Here is a 17822-nt window from a genome sequence, read left to right as displayed (position 1 = left end):
AATCTTCCCCGTCTCCCCAGACATTGCCAACTGTTCCCTGGTGGCAGTCACCCCTGGTTGAGAATCACTGTTGCAGGACTAGGGCTCCTAGCAGTCCACACGTGCTAGAGAGCAGGGGAGCTGGTGTTGCTGACTGAAGCGGCTGCCACCTTGCCTGCCGCATTACTCTGTCTTAAAGTACCGTGAGAGCCTGATACCTCCTCTACCTTGAGAAATTTTCTTCCAAAGTATAAACAACTGGATACCATAATGGTCATATTAATGAGAATGGATTACATTTAGTTTACTCTTGGCCAGCTTGGGCCAGTGTGACCACTCCAGCAGTGGGTTCCTAGGGAACCTAAAATCACCCTGTCATGCTAAGGCCTGTTCTGTACCTACTGAGCTCGTCATCTCCCCCAGCTCACTCCAGTGTGTATATACACCCCCCCTCCCACCCAAAGCAGTTTTCTATCTGTGGATGGTGGAGTCTGAGGTAGTACTTTCTTTTGTTGTATATGTATCTTTACAATCATCGAAAAGACTGAAGTAATTTGGGGGTGGAGGGAGATCAAGTAATCCAACCTCAGGAATTCACTGGTGGTCCAGTGGTTAGGACTCTGAGCTTTCACTGCCAAGGGCCCAGGTTCAATCCCTGGTCAGGGAACTAGGATCCCACAAGCCATGGGGCATAGCCAGAAGAAAATAAAAAAAGGTAATCCAACCTCCACTTAGATGGAAACTAGGGCATACCCACCAGAACCCTGAGAAATGGGGTGGAGCAGGGCTCCTGGGGTCTTCATCTCTAGGGTCCATCTGGAGCGTTAACTCAGTTCCCGCAGCTTCATTGTAAGCCTTCAAAGGACAGGGCGTCGATTTGTGATCACCCGAAAACACTCCATGGCTCTTATCCCTGTTCCTAATGGCTCTGCTACGTGTCTTGTGTCTGCCTCTCTGCCATGTTCTATCTTTGCTCCGTGTTTCATATTTGGATTCTTGAACACTTCAAACCTGTTTCTCAGATTCTTTGTACTTGGTATTCCTTTACTGCACTAGTGGCTTTCTCCTCATGCTAGTCTTAATTCAAGTACCACTTTTTAAGGGCCTTTACTAGCTACCTCATCTCATGTTTCCTTTACCCCTAGCACTGTAACACTCTGTTTTTTAACTTGGCCTTAGAGGTTGTTCTCTGATTATTGCTCTCGTTAGGAACTTGTGTGACTGTGATCCCCTAGCACCTGCAGCAGTGCCCTGACACTGATGCTCCAAAAGTGTAGAATGAATAATTCCGAAAAAGCCTAGACATGCAAGCAAGAAGGAAATCTAGTAATTCCATTCAGCCACCTATGAAGTAGGTTGCAAATTTTTGTGTGTAAACATTTTATTTTGGAGAGAGAATCCATCAGGCCTCAAAGGGTCCTCTGACCTCAAACACTGGTTAGGAATTTCTGTTTTAGAATAAGTTTCCTGAAACCGTTTTCTCAGGAGGACCTACGATTAAGGAATATTTTTACATTAACAGTAATGGTCTTGTTAAAGAGATTATTCATTCGTAGTATTCTTAAGTACTAAACAATGCATTTCCATTATCTTTAATCTCAAACTGATGTGACGAGGAAGGGAGGGAGAGGAGCTTGTTCTAGGCACTTAGTATCCCTGGGTCCCTCTTCTCAGTGTCAGCTAAGTTACATTTTGAAAAGTCAAGAATGTGCTTTAGCAGATATATCTGCTTGAGGGAGAGTGGGGGTATAATTGCTTGTTTTCTGAAGGAAAAAAATTTTTTAAGTAGCAAGTCAGTATTTTCCATGATACCCTGTGGCAGCCAGCCTCCAAAATGTTCCCCAGTGACACACACAGCCACCCCCCAGAATTCATGCCCTTCTGTGTGAATGCTCTGAGACCAGCCTACACCAACTCAGAGCTGGTCTAGCTGCAGGACTCAGTATTATGGAATGACAAGTGACTTTCAAGTTTCTATAAAAGACATTGCAGCTTCTGCCTTCATGTCTCTGGATCACTTAGTATGACAGGAATCGTAGCCATGTTATAAAGACTTCTAAGCAGCCTGTGGAAAGTGCCTTGAAGCCTCTAGTCAAAAGTCAGCACCAACTGCCAGCTGTAGGAAATGAGTCTATCTCATTTGTACTTGAGGGATTTTAATTTATAGAGGTGACTGAGTGATGACATGGAGAAGTTGGTACTACTGAAAGAAGAATTTATTACTTTTCCCAAGAGGAGGGTGCCGGTGTGCCATGCAGGACCACAGGGAAAACACCAGGTTTTGGTCAGGCAGCAGAAGCAGGAGCAAGGGGAAAGCTTAGGCCACAGCCCTTATTGGGGTTTCTTTGGCAAAGGCAAGGCAGGGCAGAGTAAACATCTTAGGATTGGCTAGTTTGAACAATTCTGGTGGGCTTTGGGCTATAAGGGTGGTCTCTAGTTGCCTGGTACCCTGCCCTGATAATTTAAGGCAAGGGCAATACTGGCTTGGTGTGTGACGTAGATAAAGGAGGCGCTTGGCTTGCATGAGAGGTATGCTCCCAAGTAAGTTTTTAACTGTCTTTAGTAACTAGCTAGCCCTGGGAGAAGCAGTCTCTCCAACCATTTGTAAGGCCCCCCAGCTTATGTCAAAACATAAAATACAGAAAATAAAAAACGTGATTAATACAGCCTCCCTGCAAGTCGATCCTCCAGCCTCAGTCAAGCTTTCAGATGACAGCAGCCCTGGGCAACATCTTGAATGTAGCCTCATGACTGACTTCAAGCCAGAACCACCCAGCCTCTTCTTTCCCAAATTCCTTATCTACAAAAATGGTGAGAGAGAATACGTGGTTATTGTTGTTTTCAAGCCAACAGTTTTGGGGGTAATTTGTTACACAGCAATAGACAACTAAGGTTGGGAGGTAGATGATGAAAAGCTGAGGCGGTCTTGTCAAAACAGCAGCAATAAATATGACCATGTCAAAATTGCTCTGGTGACAAAGAACGCCGGAAGTGCTAGCAGGGCCCACAGGTGAGAGGGTCCCAGCTGCTTGAGTGCCCAGAAGTAAACTGTGGGTAGCACTGGCTTCCATATATGAGGCAGGCAGTTACAATGAAGATTACACATTCAGGGATAGTTTGGGCTCAAACCAGAAAGGCTGGATAGTCATCATAGCTCCTGGTCGAGAATAACAGGTGTGTGCTTTCCCTCCAAAACGGATTTGAGGTTGGAATTTCTGCTTGAGGGGGAGGGAGAGGAAGTGGATGACTAATCTCTCCCAGATTTCATGGTCCTGCTTTACTTTTCTTCTAATTTTTTAATAAGACATTAAATCTAAACATTACAGGACTTCCCTGGTGGCACAGTGGTTAAGAATCTGCCTGCCAATGCAGGAGACATGGGTTTGAGCCCTGGTCTGGGAAGATCCCACATGCTGCGGAGCAACTAAGCCTGTGCACCACAACTACTGAGCCTGTGCTCTAGAGCCCATGAGCCACAACTACTGAGCCCGTGAGCCACAACTACCGAGTGCCACAACTACTGAGCCTGCGTGCCGTAACTGTTGAAGCCCGTGTACCCAGAGCCTGTGCTCCACAACGAGAAGCCACTGCAATGAGAAGCCTGCACACCACAATGAAGAGTAGCCCCTGCTTGCTGCAACTAGAGAAAGCCCTCGTGCAGTAACGAAGACCCAACGCAGCCAAAAAATAAAAATTTAAAAAACCAAACAGGACAAAAAAAACTAAACATTACAGGGACATCCCTGGTGGCACAGTGGTTAAGACTCCACGCTCCCAGTGCAGGGGACTGGGGTTTGATCCCTGGTCAGGGAACTAGATCCCACATGCATGCTACAACTAAGAGTTCGCATGCCACAACTAAGGTGCCGGTGAGCTGCAACTAAGGAGCCCCCAAGCTGCAACTAAGACCCAGCGCAACCAAATAAATATTAAAAAAAAATTACAGATGTTCCCTCTGCATTCAGCCAGGAGGCATATGCACCTATGCACATATGCTTGTTTGGTGCAATTTTGGCCAAACATCCGTCCGTGCTCTCCAGCTCTTGCCCCGCCCCCGCCCCCGCCGCTGGCCACTCAGAGGCGGACGCACCTCCCTGCCCTTCCCTACCCGCGCGGCTCCTAGCCGCCAGGTCTGCGGCGCGCATGCGCAGGCCGTTTCGTGCAGTCATTGGCCGCGCGTCACCAGCACCTGCAGGAGTGAAGCGTGTTTGCAGCCAGAGAAGTTAGGATAAGAGTTAGTGCCTATTGAGCACCGTGCCCATTTACGTGTTTTCTCATTTATTTTCCCTATTCCACGTTATTATTCTTATTATAAATATGATGAAACGGAGGCTTGAAAATGCCAGGTAAATTGCCGGTGGTCACTTGTACGTATGTGATGGAGCCAAGATGCAAATTTACTAAATCTGACTTGTGAGCTTACAAAAGCCCAACCAGATTATGTCTGGACATGATGTTTCTCTCCTGGGGAGCTCAAGAGCAGAGAAGGCAAGCATCATTAATTTACAGAGAAACTGAGATCACACAGTTGCTCTTTATCACAGACCTCGGTGGTTATTTTTCTAACATTCACATTACTGGTGCTTTGTTGGACCCTTGAACTCTTTCCTTCTCTCCATTTTGTAAATAGGAGAACAGAGGAGAAGGAGCCTAGACTTGGGTAGGGTCCTGCAGGAGAAGCCTGGGACTCACTAGGTTTCCTCCTCACTAGCCAAGAAATCCAGGCTTGAAAACAAAGGCCCAAAAGTGGTACTCATTCTTACCCTCCTACTTATGGTGACTAGCCTGATTCTAATCTACCTTTGTGGTATTAGTAACCCTCTCTAGAACCCAGAGTTTCCAAGCATGCTTCATTTAACGGGGATGGTCTTATTTCTCAACAAGAATGAATACGTACTATACTAAATGGTTTTGCATTATTTTGCTGTATCCTCAAAGGCATCTTTTCTAATTGAAGAATTATTTTCCCTCTCCCCCAGATAAGGAAAGAAATCCAAACAAGAATATAACATCTCCTTTCCAAACAAAAACAAGCAAAAAGAAGTTAAAAAAAAAAACTTACAAAAATCAGAGCAAAGAATCCAAAACTGAAAAATCTCTTCCAAGAGTAATCTGACCCCTCCAACACTCACCTCATGAGATGCTCGTTCTAGTTTTGAAAGACACAGGACCTACAAGCCATCCTCAGAGGATAAAAACCCTTCCATCTCCTTCCTTCTCTCAGGCTAATTCTTCAAAAGCCATAGCTGCAGAAAGAGCAGGAAAGGGGCAGGGAGGATAGAGAGATGGGAAGGGGAAGAAAACAAAAAGAGACACTCCCCTCCTCTTCCTCTTTTCCTGACACTAGGACCCTTCCTTTTTCCCTTCTCCCATCGAACCTCTCTGTATCTTCTTGAACTTCCTACAGCACCCCTGAAAATAACAGGAATACTCATTTCACTTACACTGCAACCCAAACTCTCAGGGCAACAGAAAATGTGTATCTCTTCTTCATATACTTGAATGTCACATTAAGAAAATACAACATGAGGGGGGTTGCTATTTACTCATGAAGCAAGTGGTACCAGAATTAGAAATGTTGCCTCGTTATTACTTCTGAAATCTGATCTTTAGATCTTCATATGACACATTTAAAGGAAAACAGGTGGGAGGACAGAGGATCAGAATATAACCTTACTAGGGCTTGTCATTCCTAAACTATGTTCCCCTGTCCTTAACTGTCACACTCTTCCCTACCCTCATTGATATTTATTTTATTTCCATTGTGATGAAATGCGTTCCCAGTGGGAGAGAAAATTAAGCTAACAGCCAATGGCATCTTTGGATGCAAAGCAGACACATCTTTATGTGTGAACAATATATAGTACAAAGTTAGGGCTCTTTATTCAGGCAGTAGAGTAAGGCACAGCAAAGTGAGATGGCAACGCTGTCTCCATGATAACAGAAAGTCTTGTAAACAAAGTCCTTGGCTTCTGTCAGCCAGACTCTTCCTGGCTCAGGAGAAACATGTTTTAACTTGATAAAAACAAAACCAGGCCACCTGGCTGCAATGTGGAAGGGTAACTGGCTGTATGGTCTCTGGTCAGGCCTTCTGGAAGTGCTTGGTGAGTGCATCCAGCAGCTCCTGCTTCTTCATCCCACTCTTCAGCCCATACACCCTGCAGGCTTCCTTCAGTGTGGGCACAGTGAGCTTACCCAGTGTGCCCTTGCTGACGTGGGCCTTCAGCTCCTCTTCAGATAACTCCACCTTGGGCCTTTTGCTTCCAGAATTTTCATCACCTGGGGAAACAGGTCAGGTGGGAGTGATTGGAAATGCTACCAGGGGGATCCCAGCTATACTGCATGGGGGCCCTCATATGATCTGGGCTGCAGTTAACCATTTTCCATAAAGCTGTGATGCCTACCTAGAACACCATGGGGAAGACAGGTGTCTTGATAAGGCAGCTTCAGTTAAACACAAAAAAACGTATCACGTCTAGGAGGGAGTTAAAAGTAGTGAGTCCTATCAGTTTACCTGAAACTGCTGATCACACTGGGTGAGCAAGTCATTCCTTCCTTCCTTTCTTCATTCAAAAAGCATTTATACTTTCAAACTATACTACAAAGCTACAGTGATCAAAATAGTATGATATTGGCCCCAAAACAAGACACATAGGTCAATGAAACAGATGGAGAGCCCAGAAATGAACCCACACTTATATGGGTAATAAATCTATGACAAAGGAAGCAAGAATATACAATGGGAAAAAGACAGCCTCTTCAATAAATGGTGTTGGGAAAACTGGACAGCTACGTGCAAAAGAATCAAACTTTCTCAGACCATATTTTTAAAAAACCTCAAAATAGGGCTTCCCTGGTGGCGCAGTGGTTGAAAGTCCACCTGCCAATGCAGGGGATACAGGTTTGTGTCCTGGTCTGGGAAGATCCCACGTGCCGCGGAGCGGCTGGGCCCGTGAGCCATGGCCACTGAGCCTGCGCGTCCGGAGCCTGTGCTCCGCAACGGGAGAGGCCACAACAGTGAGAGGCCCGTGTACTGCAAAAAAAAAAAACCTCAAAATAGATTACAGATTTTTTTAAAGACTAAAAAATAGATTAAAGATTAAATGTAAGACCTGAAACCATAAAACTTCTAGATGAAAACACAGGCAGTATGCACTTTGACACTAGTCTTAACAATATTTTTTTGGATATGTCTCCTCAGGCAAGGGAAACAAAAGCAAAAATAAACAAATGGGACTATATCAAACTAAAATGCTTTCACACAGCAAAGGAAACTATCAACAAAACAAAAAGGTTGCCTAATGAATGGAAGAAGATATTTGCAAATGATATATCAGACAAGAGATTAATATCTGAAACATGCAAAGAACTCATACAACTCAACATCAAAAAAACAAACAACCCAATTGAAAATGGGCAGAGGACCTGAAAGGTCATTTTTCCAAAGAAGACAATACAGATGGCCAACAGGCACATGAAAAGATGCTCAACATCACTAATCATCAGGGAAATGCAAATCAAAACCACAGTGAGATATCCTTACACCTGTCAGAATGGCTATTATCAAAAAGACAACAAATAACAAGAGTGGAGAAAAGGGAACTCTCATGTACCATGTAAATTGGTTAATGGAAAATAGTATGGAGATTCCTCAAAAATTAAAAACAAAACTACCATACAAGCCAGCAATTCCACTTCTGGATATTTATTTGAAGAAATACAAAACACTAATTAAAAAGATACATGCACCCCTATGTTCACTGCAGCATTATTTACAACAGCCAAGATATGGATGCAACCTAAGTGCCCATAAATAGATGAATGGATAAAGAAAATGTGGTACACATATATGCAACGGAATATTAGCCATAAGAATTAAATCTTGCTATTTATGACAACATGGATGGACCTAGAGTGCATTATACTAAGCGAAATAAGTCAGACAGAGAATGGCAAAAACTATATGATTTCACTTATATGTGGAATCTACAAAACAAAACAAATGAAAAAACATAACCAAACAGAAACAGAGTCATAGATACAGAGAACAAACAGGTGGTTGCCAGGGTGGGCTGGGAGGAGGAGAGAAATAGGTGAGGGAGATTAAGAAGTATAAGCTTTTTTCGGTTACAAAATAAATGAGTCACAGGAATGAAATGTAAACTGTGGGGAATATAGTTAATAATTACGTAACATCTTTGTTCGGTGACACATGACAACTAGACTTATCGTAGTGATCATTTTGAAATGTATAGCAATATTGAATCACTATGCTATGTACCAGAAACTAACATTGTGTTGGAGGTCAATAATACTTCACAAACAAACAAACAAACTCATAGAAAAAGAGATCAGATTTGTGGTTACCAGAAGTGGGGAGTAGGGGCAAGGAGAACTGGATGAAGGCAGTCAAAAGGTACAAACTTCCACTTACAGAATAAAGAAGTACTAGGGATGGAATGTACAACGTAATAAAGATAATGAACACTGCTGTATGTTACATATGAAAATTGTTAGGAGAGTAATTCCTAAGCGTTCTCATCACAAGGAAAAAAATTTTTTTTTCTATTTCTTTAATGTTGTATCTACATGAGATGCTGGATGTTCACTAAACCTACTGTGGTCATCTTTTCATGATATATATGAGTCAAATCATTACGTTGTAGGGACTTCCCTGGTGGTGCAGTGGTTAAGAATCCGCCTGCCAATGCAGGGCACATGAGTTCGATCCCTGGTCCAGGAAGATCCCACATGCCACGGAGCAACTAAGCCCATGCACCACAACTATTGAGCCCACATGCCACAACTACTGAAGCCCCCACGCCTAGAGTCTGTGCTCCGCGACAAGAGAAGTCACCGCAATGAGAAGCCCGTGCACAGCAATGAAAACTAGCCCCTGCTCACCGCAACTAGAGAAAGCCCGCGCAGCAACGAAGACCCAATGAAGCCAAAAATGAAAAAAATATATGTTTATTTTTAAGAAAACCATTATGTTGTACACCTTATACAATGGTGTATGTCAACTATATATCAATAAAACTGGAAACAAAACAAAACAAAAAGCATTTACAGAGCACCTTGTCAGTACCAAGGCACCATGCTAGGCGATAAGAACATGCAGGCTGAGTGAGATAAACAAATACATAAATCACACTCACGCAGGTGTGAAAAGTTATGACAGCACACAGGGCACTGGAGGAATCACTTCTGATGCAAAAGGGAGAAAGCGCAATGACCACAAACCTAACCTCTCATAGCTCCACTTCCTCATGGGTCTCAGGGGCAAGCAAGGCCCAAATTTGGCTTTACTTGAGCAAAGATAGCCAAAAGGATTACAACCTAAGACAGAATTATTCCCAAATGCTGACGAATTCACAATGTGCTGTCCTGAAAAATGTGAGAGTCGCAGTAAAGACATTTTGTTTGGGTCCAGCAGTAAGAAAAAGGACAGTCTAGTAGGAAAAATGGTTAAAGCCCCAAACTGGGAGCTCACAGAAAAAAAAAAGTCCAGTAAAACTACATCTTACTCATAACTGAAGAACTGCAAATCAAAACGGGATACATTTTCCCTCTATTATTTATTTGTGAATATATAATTTTTAAAGTATATGAAGTCTACAATTGGTGAGAGTGTAGGGAAACACACCAATCCCTTCTTGGATAGGGTATAAAGTGTATCACTTTTTCAGAGGCAAACTGGCAATTCTTATCAGAATTTAAATGTCTACACCTTGACCCAGCAATTCCACTGCTAAGAATTTATGCTGTGTAACTGCTCACACCAGTAGGCAATGGTGGTTCCTGTTCACTGCAGTGTATCTATCCATCAGTAAAGGTCTGGTTGGATAAATTGTGTATATCTATCCAATGAAGTACTCTGTAGCCTTATTTTTTTTAAGTAGGTAGATACGTGAATGTAGATATAAATACCTGCCCAACATATACAGCTGAGTAACAAAATAAACTAGAAAACAATGTGAATATTGTTTCATTTGTGCTGAAATATGTTGTGTTTGTAAATATGTAGGTTTGTATAGCAATTTCTTTTTTTTTTTTTTGGTACGCGGGCCTCTCACTGTTGTGGCCTCTCCCGTTGTGGAGCATAGGCTCCAGACGCGCAGGCTCAGCAGCCGTGGCTCACGGGCCAAGCCGCTCCGCGGCACGTGGGATCTTCCCACACCGGGGCACGAACCGTGTTCCCGGCATCGGCAGGCGGACTCTCAACCACTGCGCCACCAGGGAAGCCCCTTATATAGCAATTTCTGAAAGGACATTATCCTCTGTGATAGGACTATAAAGGCAACTTTAAAAAATAACCCACTGGGAATTCCCTGGCGGTCCAGTGGTTAGGACTCCACAAGTTCACTGCTGAGGGCCTGGGTTCGATCCCTGGTCAGTGAACTAAGATCCTGCAAGCCGCACGCGTGGCCAAAAAAACAAACAAAGCAAAACAAAACCAAAAAGACCCCCCAAAAACCCACTGAACATCCACACCCAGCTCCTTACCTTGTTTTCGCTTGGGAACTTTTTCCTCAGGATTGTAACCTGGTGGGTAGACAAGTTCCTTAAACTCATCCACCAGGGAGCCCAGTCTTTTGTCCATTACTTCAACCTTGGGCACTAGAAAATAAAAACACAAGAAGAGTGGCCTGTGAAGTCACAAGCCCTGGCTTCCTGTCCAGTCCAACTCTACTGGGACCAGAGGAGAAAATACTTAATTGCTGAGATGGGGGAGGGTCCACAAGGCAGCTGAGCTGGCCATGAATACATTTGCTCGAAGTCTAACATTTACCAAGTAGCTTTTAACAATTGTACTTAATGAGCACTTCTGACAACCAGGCACTCTCCTAAATGCTTTAAACTTATTATTATTATTTTTTTTTTTTTTTTTTTTTTTTTTGCGTTACGCGGGCCTCTCACTGTTGTGGCCTCTCCCCCTGCGGAGCACAGGCTCCGGACGCACAGGCTCAGCGGCCATGGCTCACGGGCCCAGCTGCTCCGCGGCATGTGGGATCTTCCCAGACCGGGGCATGAACCCGTGTCCCCTGCATCGGCAGGCGGACTCTCAACCACTGCGCCACCAGGGAAGCCCTAAACTTATTATTTTTATTTAATCCTCCTGACAATCTCTGGGGTAGGTAAACCTGTCTTCCCGTTTTACAGAGGTGGAAATCAGAGACGTTAAATGACTTTCCTGAAGTCAAACAGCTGGGAAGTGGTAGAGTTGAGAACCGGGCTAGAACCTGTGGATTCAAACAAGAGTCTGTACCCTCAGGGCTTACAGTCCACGGGCATAAGGAGGTGGTAAAAAAACCAATGCAATAGAGCTGCACAGTGCCATGAAGAAAGGGACCGTACAGGGCACGCCGGAACACAGGAGGGGTCAGGAAGGACACTGTGCAGCACAGTCTCGCAAGCTGAGTGTCCTTCCTCAGGCAGATACTAGTCTAAGCAGAAGGCACAGGGGTGAGAGACAGCCAGTGACACACAGCTTGCAGGCAGGGTGTGAGATGGGCAGGACCAGCAAGGAGGCTAGAAAGACAAGCATGGCGAGGTCATGGAAGCCTCGAATGCCTGCCCAGGAACTAGGCCTTATCCTAAAAGCAGTGGGGAAACTTTGAAGGTCTATGAGCAGGGGAGTGACGTGATCAGATGGATGTTTTAGATCACCCTGCCTGCCAGCTGTGTAGAGGATGAATTGACGGAAGGTGAGACAGAAGGCTGAAGCAGTGTGTGTGAGTGGGGTGGCCCGGGGCTGCGGGGTGGCAATGGGACTGTAACTTGAGAAGTGACAGCACTGGCAGGACTTATGGATGGAATAAGAGGTGTGGGGGTGGGCGGGGGAGGAGGTGAGTGGTTGGGATGGCAGGAACATTCCCCAAGGCAAATGCAATAGGCAAAGGAAGCTCTGGGGGAAAGATAATATTTTTATTTCCTTTCTTACAACTGTATAGCTTGTAGAGCTTTTGCTGAGAGCTGGGTCACATCAAGGGCAAGCGTGATGAGATGAATGTCTCATCTCCTCATGTGACCACGTTTGCAGAGTACAGAGGGGAAGGGAACTCCTGCCCTGTGGTGTACGTACCTACAAGACGGCAGAACGTCACCGTCAAACTGCACTCCCGCCGTGTCAGAAGCCCCATGTTCCAGGTTACAGGAATCTCTACTAGAGCTTTGGTTCTCAACCTGGGGACTTTTTGTGTGTGTGTGTGTGTGGGATGTGGGCCTCTCACTGTTGTGGCCTCTCCCGTTGGCAGAGCACAGGCTCTGGACGTGCAGGCTCAGCGGCCATAGCTCACGGGCCCAGCCGCTCCGCGGCATGTGGGATCTTCCCGGACTGGGGCACGAACCCGCGTCCCCTGCATCGGCAGGCGGACTCTTAACCACTGCGCCACCAGGGAAGCCCAACCTGGGGACTTTTAAAGAGTACTGATGCCCAGGAGATTCTTATTTAATTGGTCTGGGGTGAGGCCTAAAGAGCCAGATTTTTTTTTAAGTCCCCCAGATGATTCTGCTATATAGCCAAAGTTGGAACCAATGTGCTAGAGGCAGTGGCATGTCTCAGAATCACAGGGAAGGCTTGTTAAAACACATGTTGCTGGGGGCTTCCCTGGTGGTCCAGTGGTTAAGACTCTGAGCTTCCAATACAGAGGGCACGGGTTCGACCCCTGGTCGGGGAATTAAGATCTCACATGCCATGCGGCATGGCCAAATACAATAAAATAAAACACACGTTGCTGGGCCTCAACCTGAGTTTCAGATTCAGTCAGCTTGGGGTAGGACTCAAAATTTGCATTTCTGACAAGTTCCCAGGAGATGCCAGTGCTGCTGGTCCAGGGGCCACACTTAGAACCACTGATGTAGCCTGATGAGGCCATGCAGGGAGAAGTGAGAGGACAGAGAAAGATGGCGCCCAGGATCACCCAGCACACTTCCATGTTAGAGGAGAAAAAAGGGAAGCAGGTCCGGCAAAGAAGTCTTAGGGTCTCCACAGGCATAGGAGAAAAACCAAAACAGTATGGTGTGACAAAGCCAAAAGAAGAAAGAAAACAATTTTGAGTCCTTGATAAGTTATTTATTAAAAGAAAGCCTTATCACTGTGTCACAGAGAAGCAGACACATTTGATTAGAAGTGAGCGAGGGATGTGAAAGAACAAAGAGTCAAAGGGGTCACATGTTTGAGCAGTAGGATACCCAGGGCCTTCAGTAGATGTCACCTGGGCAGCTGGAAGCTTTGGCCAGAGCTCAGAGGAAAGGACAGGGCTGGAGATACAGGTTTGGGGGTTGTGGACATGAGGTCATACTTGAGGCTATTGGAGTGGATAACATAACCAACAGAAAGGAGAGAAGAAAGGGCTAAAGACAGGAACCTGAGACATTTAGCTTACAGGAAACACCACAGCAGCCAACATTGTTTTTGAAAAATAGAAGTAGCAAGAGAAAACAAGACTTTCTCCCAAAAAGTATAGGGCCAGACGAGAGAATGCAAGAGGCTGAGGCGCTAGTGAGGAAGCAGAGCACACGGCTGTGAAATAAAGGAGGACAACTGTGTTCTGAGCACCTTCCCGAGTGTCAACACCTTGTAAGGACAGATCATCATCCCCATTTTACCAATAAGGAAACTGGGCTTCAATGAGATTAAGTATTGTTCCAAGGCCACACAATTAAATAAGTGCCAGAGAGCTGGGATTCAAATCTACCTACATCGGGTGTTTCCAAAGTCTGTGTCCCTAGCCATCTTGCTAGAGACTAGGCAATTTACTTCCTGATCTGCCTAAAGGCCATAAAGGAAGAGATGGGCTGCCTCACTCAAGGGTCCTTCTTCTGCCAGGCCCAGCTGACAGTCACCACCATGACACACGTCCAACAACTCATGCTTTTAATGCTGGCGCTAGCATGAAAGAGATCAATAATAACTGGGAAGCTAAGCAGGCCGAACTAACTGTTCTGATCTTTTCAACCTCTGTCAAGAGTCTTTATTAAATCCAATCTGTTTTCCAGTAGGTATTTACTTACATCGCTAAACTTCACACATCCTCTTATGAAGTACATGAGAGAACCACAATCCAGAAAGGGACCAGCAGGGAGCTCAGAGCACCTCAGCCTGGGAGGCCAGGCAAATGTCCTCCATGCTGGGTAACGAGGTCCATTTCCTCAGGGCAGAGCACGCCGTCTGATGGAGCAGCAGTAAGGTAAGCGTAGTGGTTCAGAGCAAGGGCTCTGGGCCAGACTCACTGGATTCTGCACCAACAGCCACCACTTACTACTTAGTGCCTTGGGCAAATCACTCCCTTCCCTGCAAACTAGGGACAGTAACAGAACCTATCTCATAGTCATGCAGAATAAATGAGTCAACACACAGGACAACAAGGCCTGGCACACAGTTAAGCACTCAATAAATGTTGCAGATTGTTGTTTTTAATTTTTACCAACACGTAGTCATGGATGGTCTACGTCAGAGGCAGGTCTCAGAAGCCTGGCACATCCTCCTCCTCTTACTGCAGAATCGGCCAAACCCGTTCCCAGGCAATCTAAGCTGGTCTAGGAAATCTCTCAGGCAGAGATGATCTGGACCACAGGTTGTGTACTTAGAGGGTGCTAGGAAATGCATCCAAATTACTGGTCCAGAGTAAAATCAACACGAAAGCCTCCCATGAAAAGAACTTTTCAACTCAGTCACGGCCTCCTTACATGTCAGATCCACGGCTTGTTCAGGCTCCATCAAATCCAAAGCCAAGGCCTCCATGTTCCTAAAGTGCTGCTGCAGCACTGGGTTCTCAAAGCTGTCACTTCTGTTAAAACATTAACAGTGACATGAATAAGTTAAAAAATAAAAATTTAAACATTTTAAAAATAAAATAATAAAGTTAAAAACCCAACTGAGACAGTGCAGGCCCAAGGTCAGCTGAGAAATACACCCCAGGTAAAACAGTTGGGAATCTTATCTCTTGAATCAACTACTCTCTTTCCAACTTTCACTTTATTGTCCGATGCTAGGGATCCAAAAGCAAATTTTAAAGCAAAACAATACCTGCCCACCTGTCTGTCACTGGAAGCTGTGGACAGAGACAGAAACAGAGGAGGCAGGGCCAGAGGAGGTAAGTACAGAGAAAACATAACAGAGGGATGGTGGGAGGTGGGGAGACAACGAACCTGAGTATTCTTTCTTCCCACACTCGGTAGAACATGAAAGTAAAAACAGAAAGAATCTAGAGGCATACAGTCCTAGACTTGAATCCTGGCTCCAGTTCCTTCTAGCTGGGTGAGTCTGGGCAAGCTGCCTCACTCCTCTAAGCCTCAGTTTCTTCACCTGTAAAATGGGCACCAAAACTTTCAGGGTTCTCATGAAGAATAAATGAGATACTGTTGGAGTGGTATCTAGAACAGTGCACGGCACATGGTAGAACCTTAACAATGCTTCCATTTGCCCAACAAAGGACTACACCAGGAGGTTTCCTTTGGAGAAAGAAGGTCACTTTGCCCACAGGTAGAAAGAGTTAGGGAAGTAGCGCAGAGACAAAAGACGAAATGTGAAAAAAATTATGTTTGGTGTCACCTTATACAGGTTCTGGGAGATGGTCTATGTGCATTATATAATCATTTTTTCAACCCCATGACAATTTACACTGGATTTACTTGCTTTTACTCACCGTGTGACAACAAACAATCAAGGAGAAGGCCAACCAAGAATCTTCTCCTTACTGCTGCTTTGCAGAGCTTGTTCAACTAACTAACCTGGCTTTCTAAGCACAACACAGCAGGTCAACCAGCTGTAAACCCTTAGCACAATTCCAGAGCCTTCAATAAAAGAACTTCCACTCTCCCTATAGCTTCTAAAGACTAATTATCTATCAGTAAATGAAAAAGAATAAAATCACATTCTCTCGGTTTATGCTTAACTCACATCTCCAGTACAACCTTCAACTCAGGAGGCAGTTCCAGAAGAAAGCCTGTGAATGACCCATCACTCACCTGTACTTGAAGCGGAGCTTCTGAACAATAGCCTTCATCTTGTCTACCTGCTCTGGGTTTGCCATGACTTTTTCAGTAAAGGGCACCTTCCGTTTGTCATCAGCATAGGGCAAGAGGATGAGCTGGAAGCCTGAAGAAGAAAGAAAGAAAGACATGTTTTCGGAGATTTGACTCAACGAAAGGTTTCAGTCACCGAGCTATCGTTTTACTTCCTTTTTTAAAAAACTTAATTTATTTCATTTTTGGCTGCGTTGGGTCTTAGTTGAGGCAAGCGGGATCTCTGTTGCAGCGCGGCAGGCTTCCCTCTCATTGTGGCGCACGGGATCAGTAGTTGCGGCACGCAGGCTCAGTTGCTCCGCGGCAGGTGGGATCTATAGTTCCCGGACCAGGGCTTGAACCAGTGTCCCCTTCATCGGCAGGCAGATTCTTAACCGCTGCGCCACCAGGGAAGTCTCCTGAGCTGTCGTTTTTTTTCTCAGCTCCAATTCACCCTTCTGCGTGCTGTGCTGCTGGAGCTGGGACCCTGCAAATCCCATTTCTCCTTTACCAGCTGATTCCCATTAGCATCTGCCTAGCAGACTCCCTTTGGAATCTCCAGAGGGGGACCTGAAAGGAGTGCTCCTTCTCAGGTACTTCCTGTTCCTGCCAGTGTCGCCCCAGCCAGCTTCCAGCCGCCAGCTTTTTCCATACACCCAGAACCAGGTAGACAGTGCCCCTCCCTGGAGGGCTACATCCAACTCTGTCGGCCCCTCCTCCGAGCTTCAACCTCTCCCCTTTGCTCCCCAGTCCCCACCATGTGCTAGAAGAGAAGAGGTAACAGTTACCAGCCTGACCCTGTCCAGTTGCTGACGGGTTCTAGAAAGACTGAAAAATCTACAGACTGGAACCCACTGTTGCTGCCAGGTGAAGAGCCCTTGCTGGCAATGCCAACAGCACTGAGCAAGAGGAAGTCTCTTAGCTCTCCACGGCCCTAATGTCTCCCTCTAGCGCCCACTATTGACAGAGCCTCCCCGAGAGCCCACTGGCAAAGGAGAAATGGGGCTTGGAGAGCCTCTGCTTCATCAGCACAGAGCTGAGAGACAAAGCGTCGAACTGACATAAAAGGTGTTCCTGAGCATTCAGATGACCAGGATTGGAAATATAACACATTCAAAGACTTACTTTATAATTTTTATTAGCATGGCTAAAGAGGAAGGATGGGACTCCCTGGTGGCGCAGTGGTTAAGAATCAACCTGCCAATGCAGGGGACATGGGTTCGAGCCCTGGTCCGGGAAGATCCCACATGCCGCGGAGCAACTAAGCCCGTGCGCCACAACTACTGAGCCTGCACTCTAGAGCTCGTGCGCCACAACTACTGAAGCACGCGTGCCTAGAGCCCGTGCTCTGCAACAAGAGAAGCCACCGCAGTGAGAAGCCCATGTACCGCAACGAAGAGTAGCCCCCGCTCACCGCAACTAGAGAAAGCCCATGCGCAGCAACAAAGACCCAACACAGCCATAAATAAATAAATATTTTCTAAAAAGAAGGATGACTAGTAGTCATCCTTCTACTACTAGTTGGCTGATGGTAGTCATCTGTTGGCTGCTTTGTGCTAGGCACTTATACGTTTATTAACTTATTTCAAATGTGAAGTGACCTTGAGAGAAAGGTGTTCCAGAATTCTCATCTTTGAAGATAAGGAACATAAACAGGAAGGCTAAATTATTTGCCCAATGTGGCCAGCTAACAGGTGGCAGAGAAGGGTCTAAAACAAAAGAAAGTGAGCTTTCAGACACATAAGTATAAGACAAAGTCAAGTGTGACTTCAAAACCCACGGTCATGGGACTTCCCTGGCGTTGCAGTGGATAGGACTCCGCACTCCCAATGCAG

General features: G+C 45.6%; 1 protein-coding gene across 2 annotated transcripts in view; it reads right to left on the bottom strand.

The window, feature by feature from the left end:
- Positions 1-5798: 5798 nt before the first annotated feature.
- The window catches only part of XRCC6 (X-ray repair cross complementing 6), a 30476-nt gene continuing 18452 nt past the window's right edge, over positions 5799-17822 (bottom strand). For both annotated transcript variants that reach the window (XM_082636395.1, XM_082636396.1), the window contains 4 exons: positions 15952-16081; positions 14671-14771; positions 10486-10599; positions 5799-6258 (listed from right to left, as the gene is read on the bottom strand). In XM_082636395.1, coding sequence (XP_082492521.1) covers positions 6062-6258; positions 10486-10599; positions 14671-14771; positions 15952-16081 — 542 coding nt within the window. In that variant the 3' untranslated portion in view covers positions 5799-6061. The remainder of the gene's footprint in view (positions 6259-10485; positions 10600-14670; positions 14772-15951; positions 16082-17822) is intronic.

The sequence above is a fragment of the Mesoplodon mirus genome (assembly GCF_964341445.2).
Source record: "Mesoplodon mirus genome assembly, chromosome: 11".
In the NCBI taxonomy this organism is placed as follows: domain Eukaryota; kingdom Metazoa; phylum Chordata; class Mammalia; order Artiodactyla; family Ziphiidae; genus Mesoplodon; species Mesoplodon mirus.
This window is presented reverse-complemented; position numbering and strand designations above follow the sequence as displayed.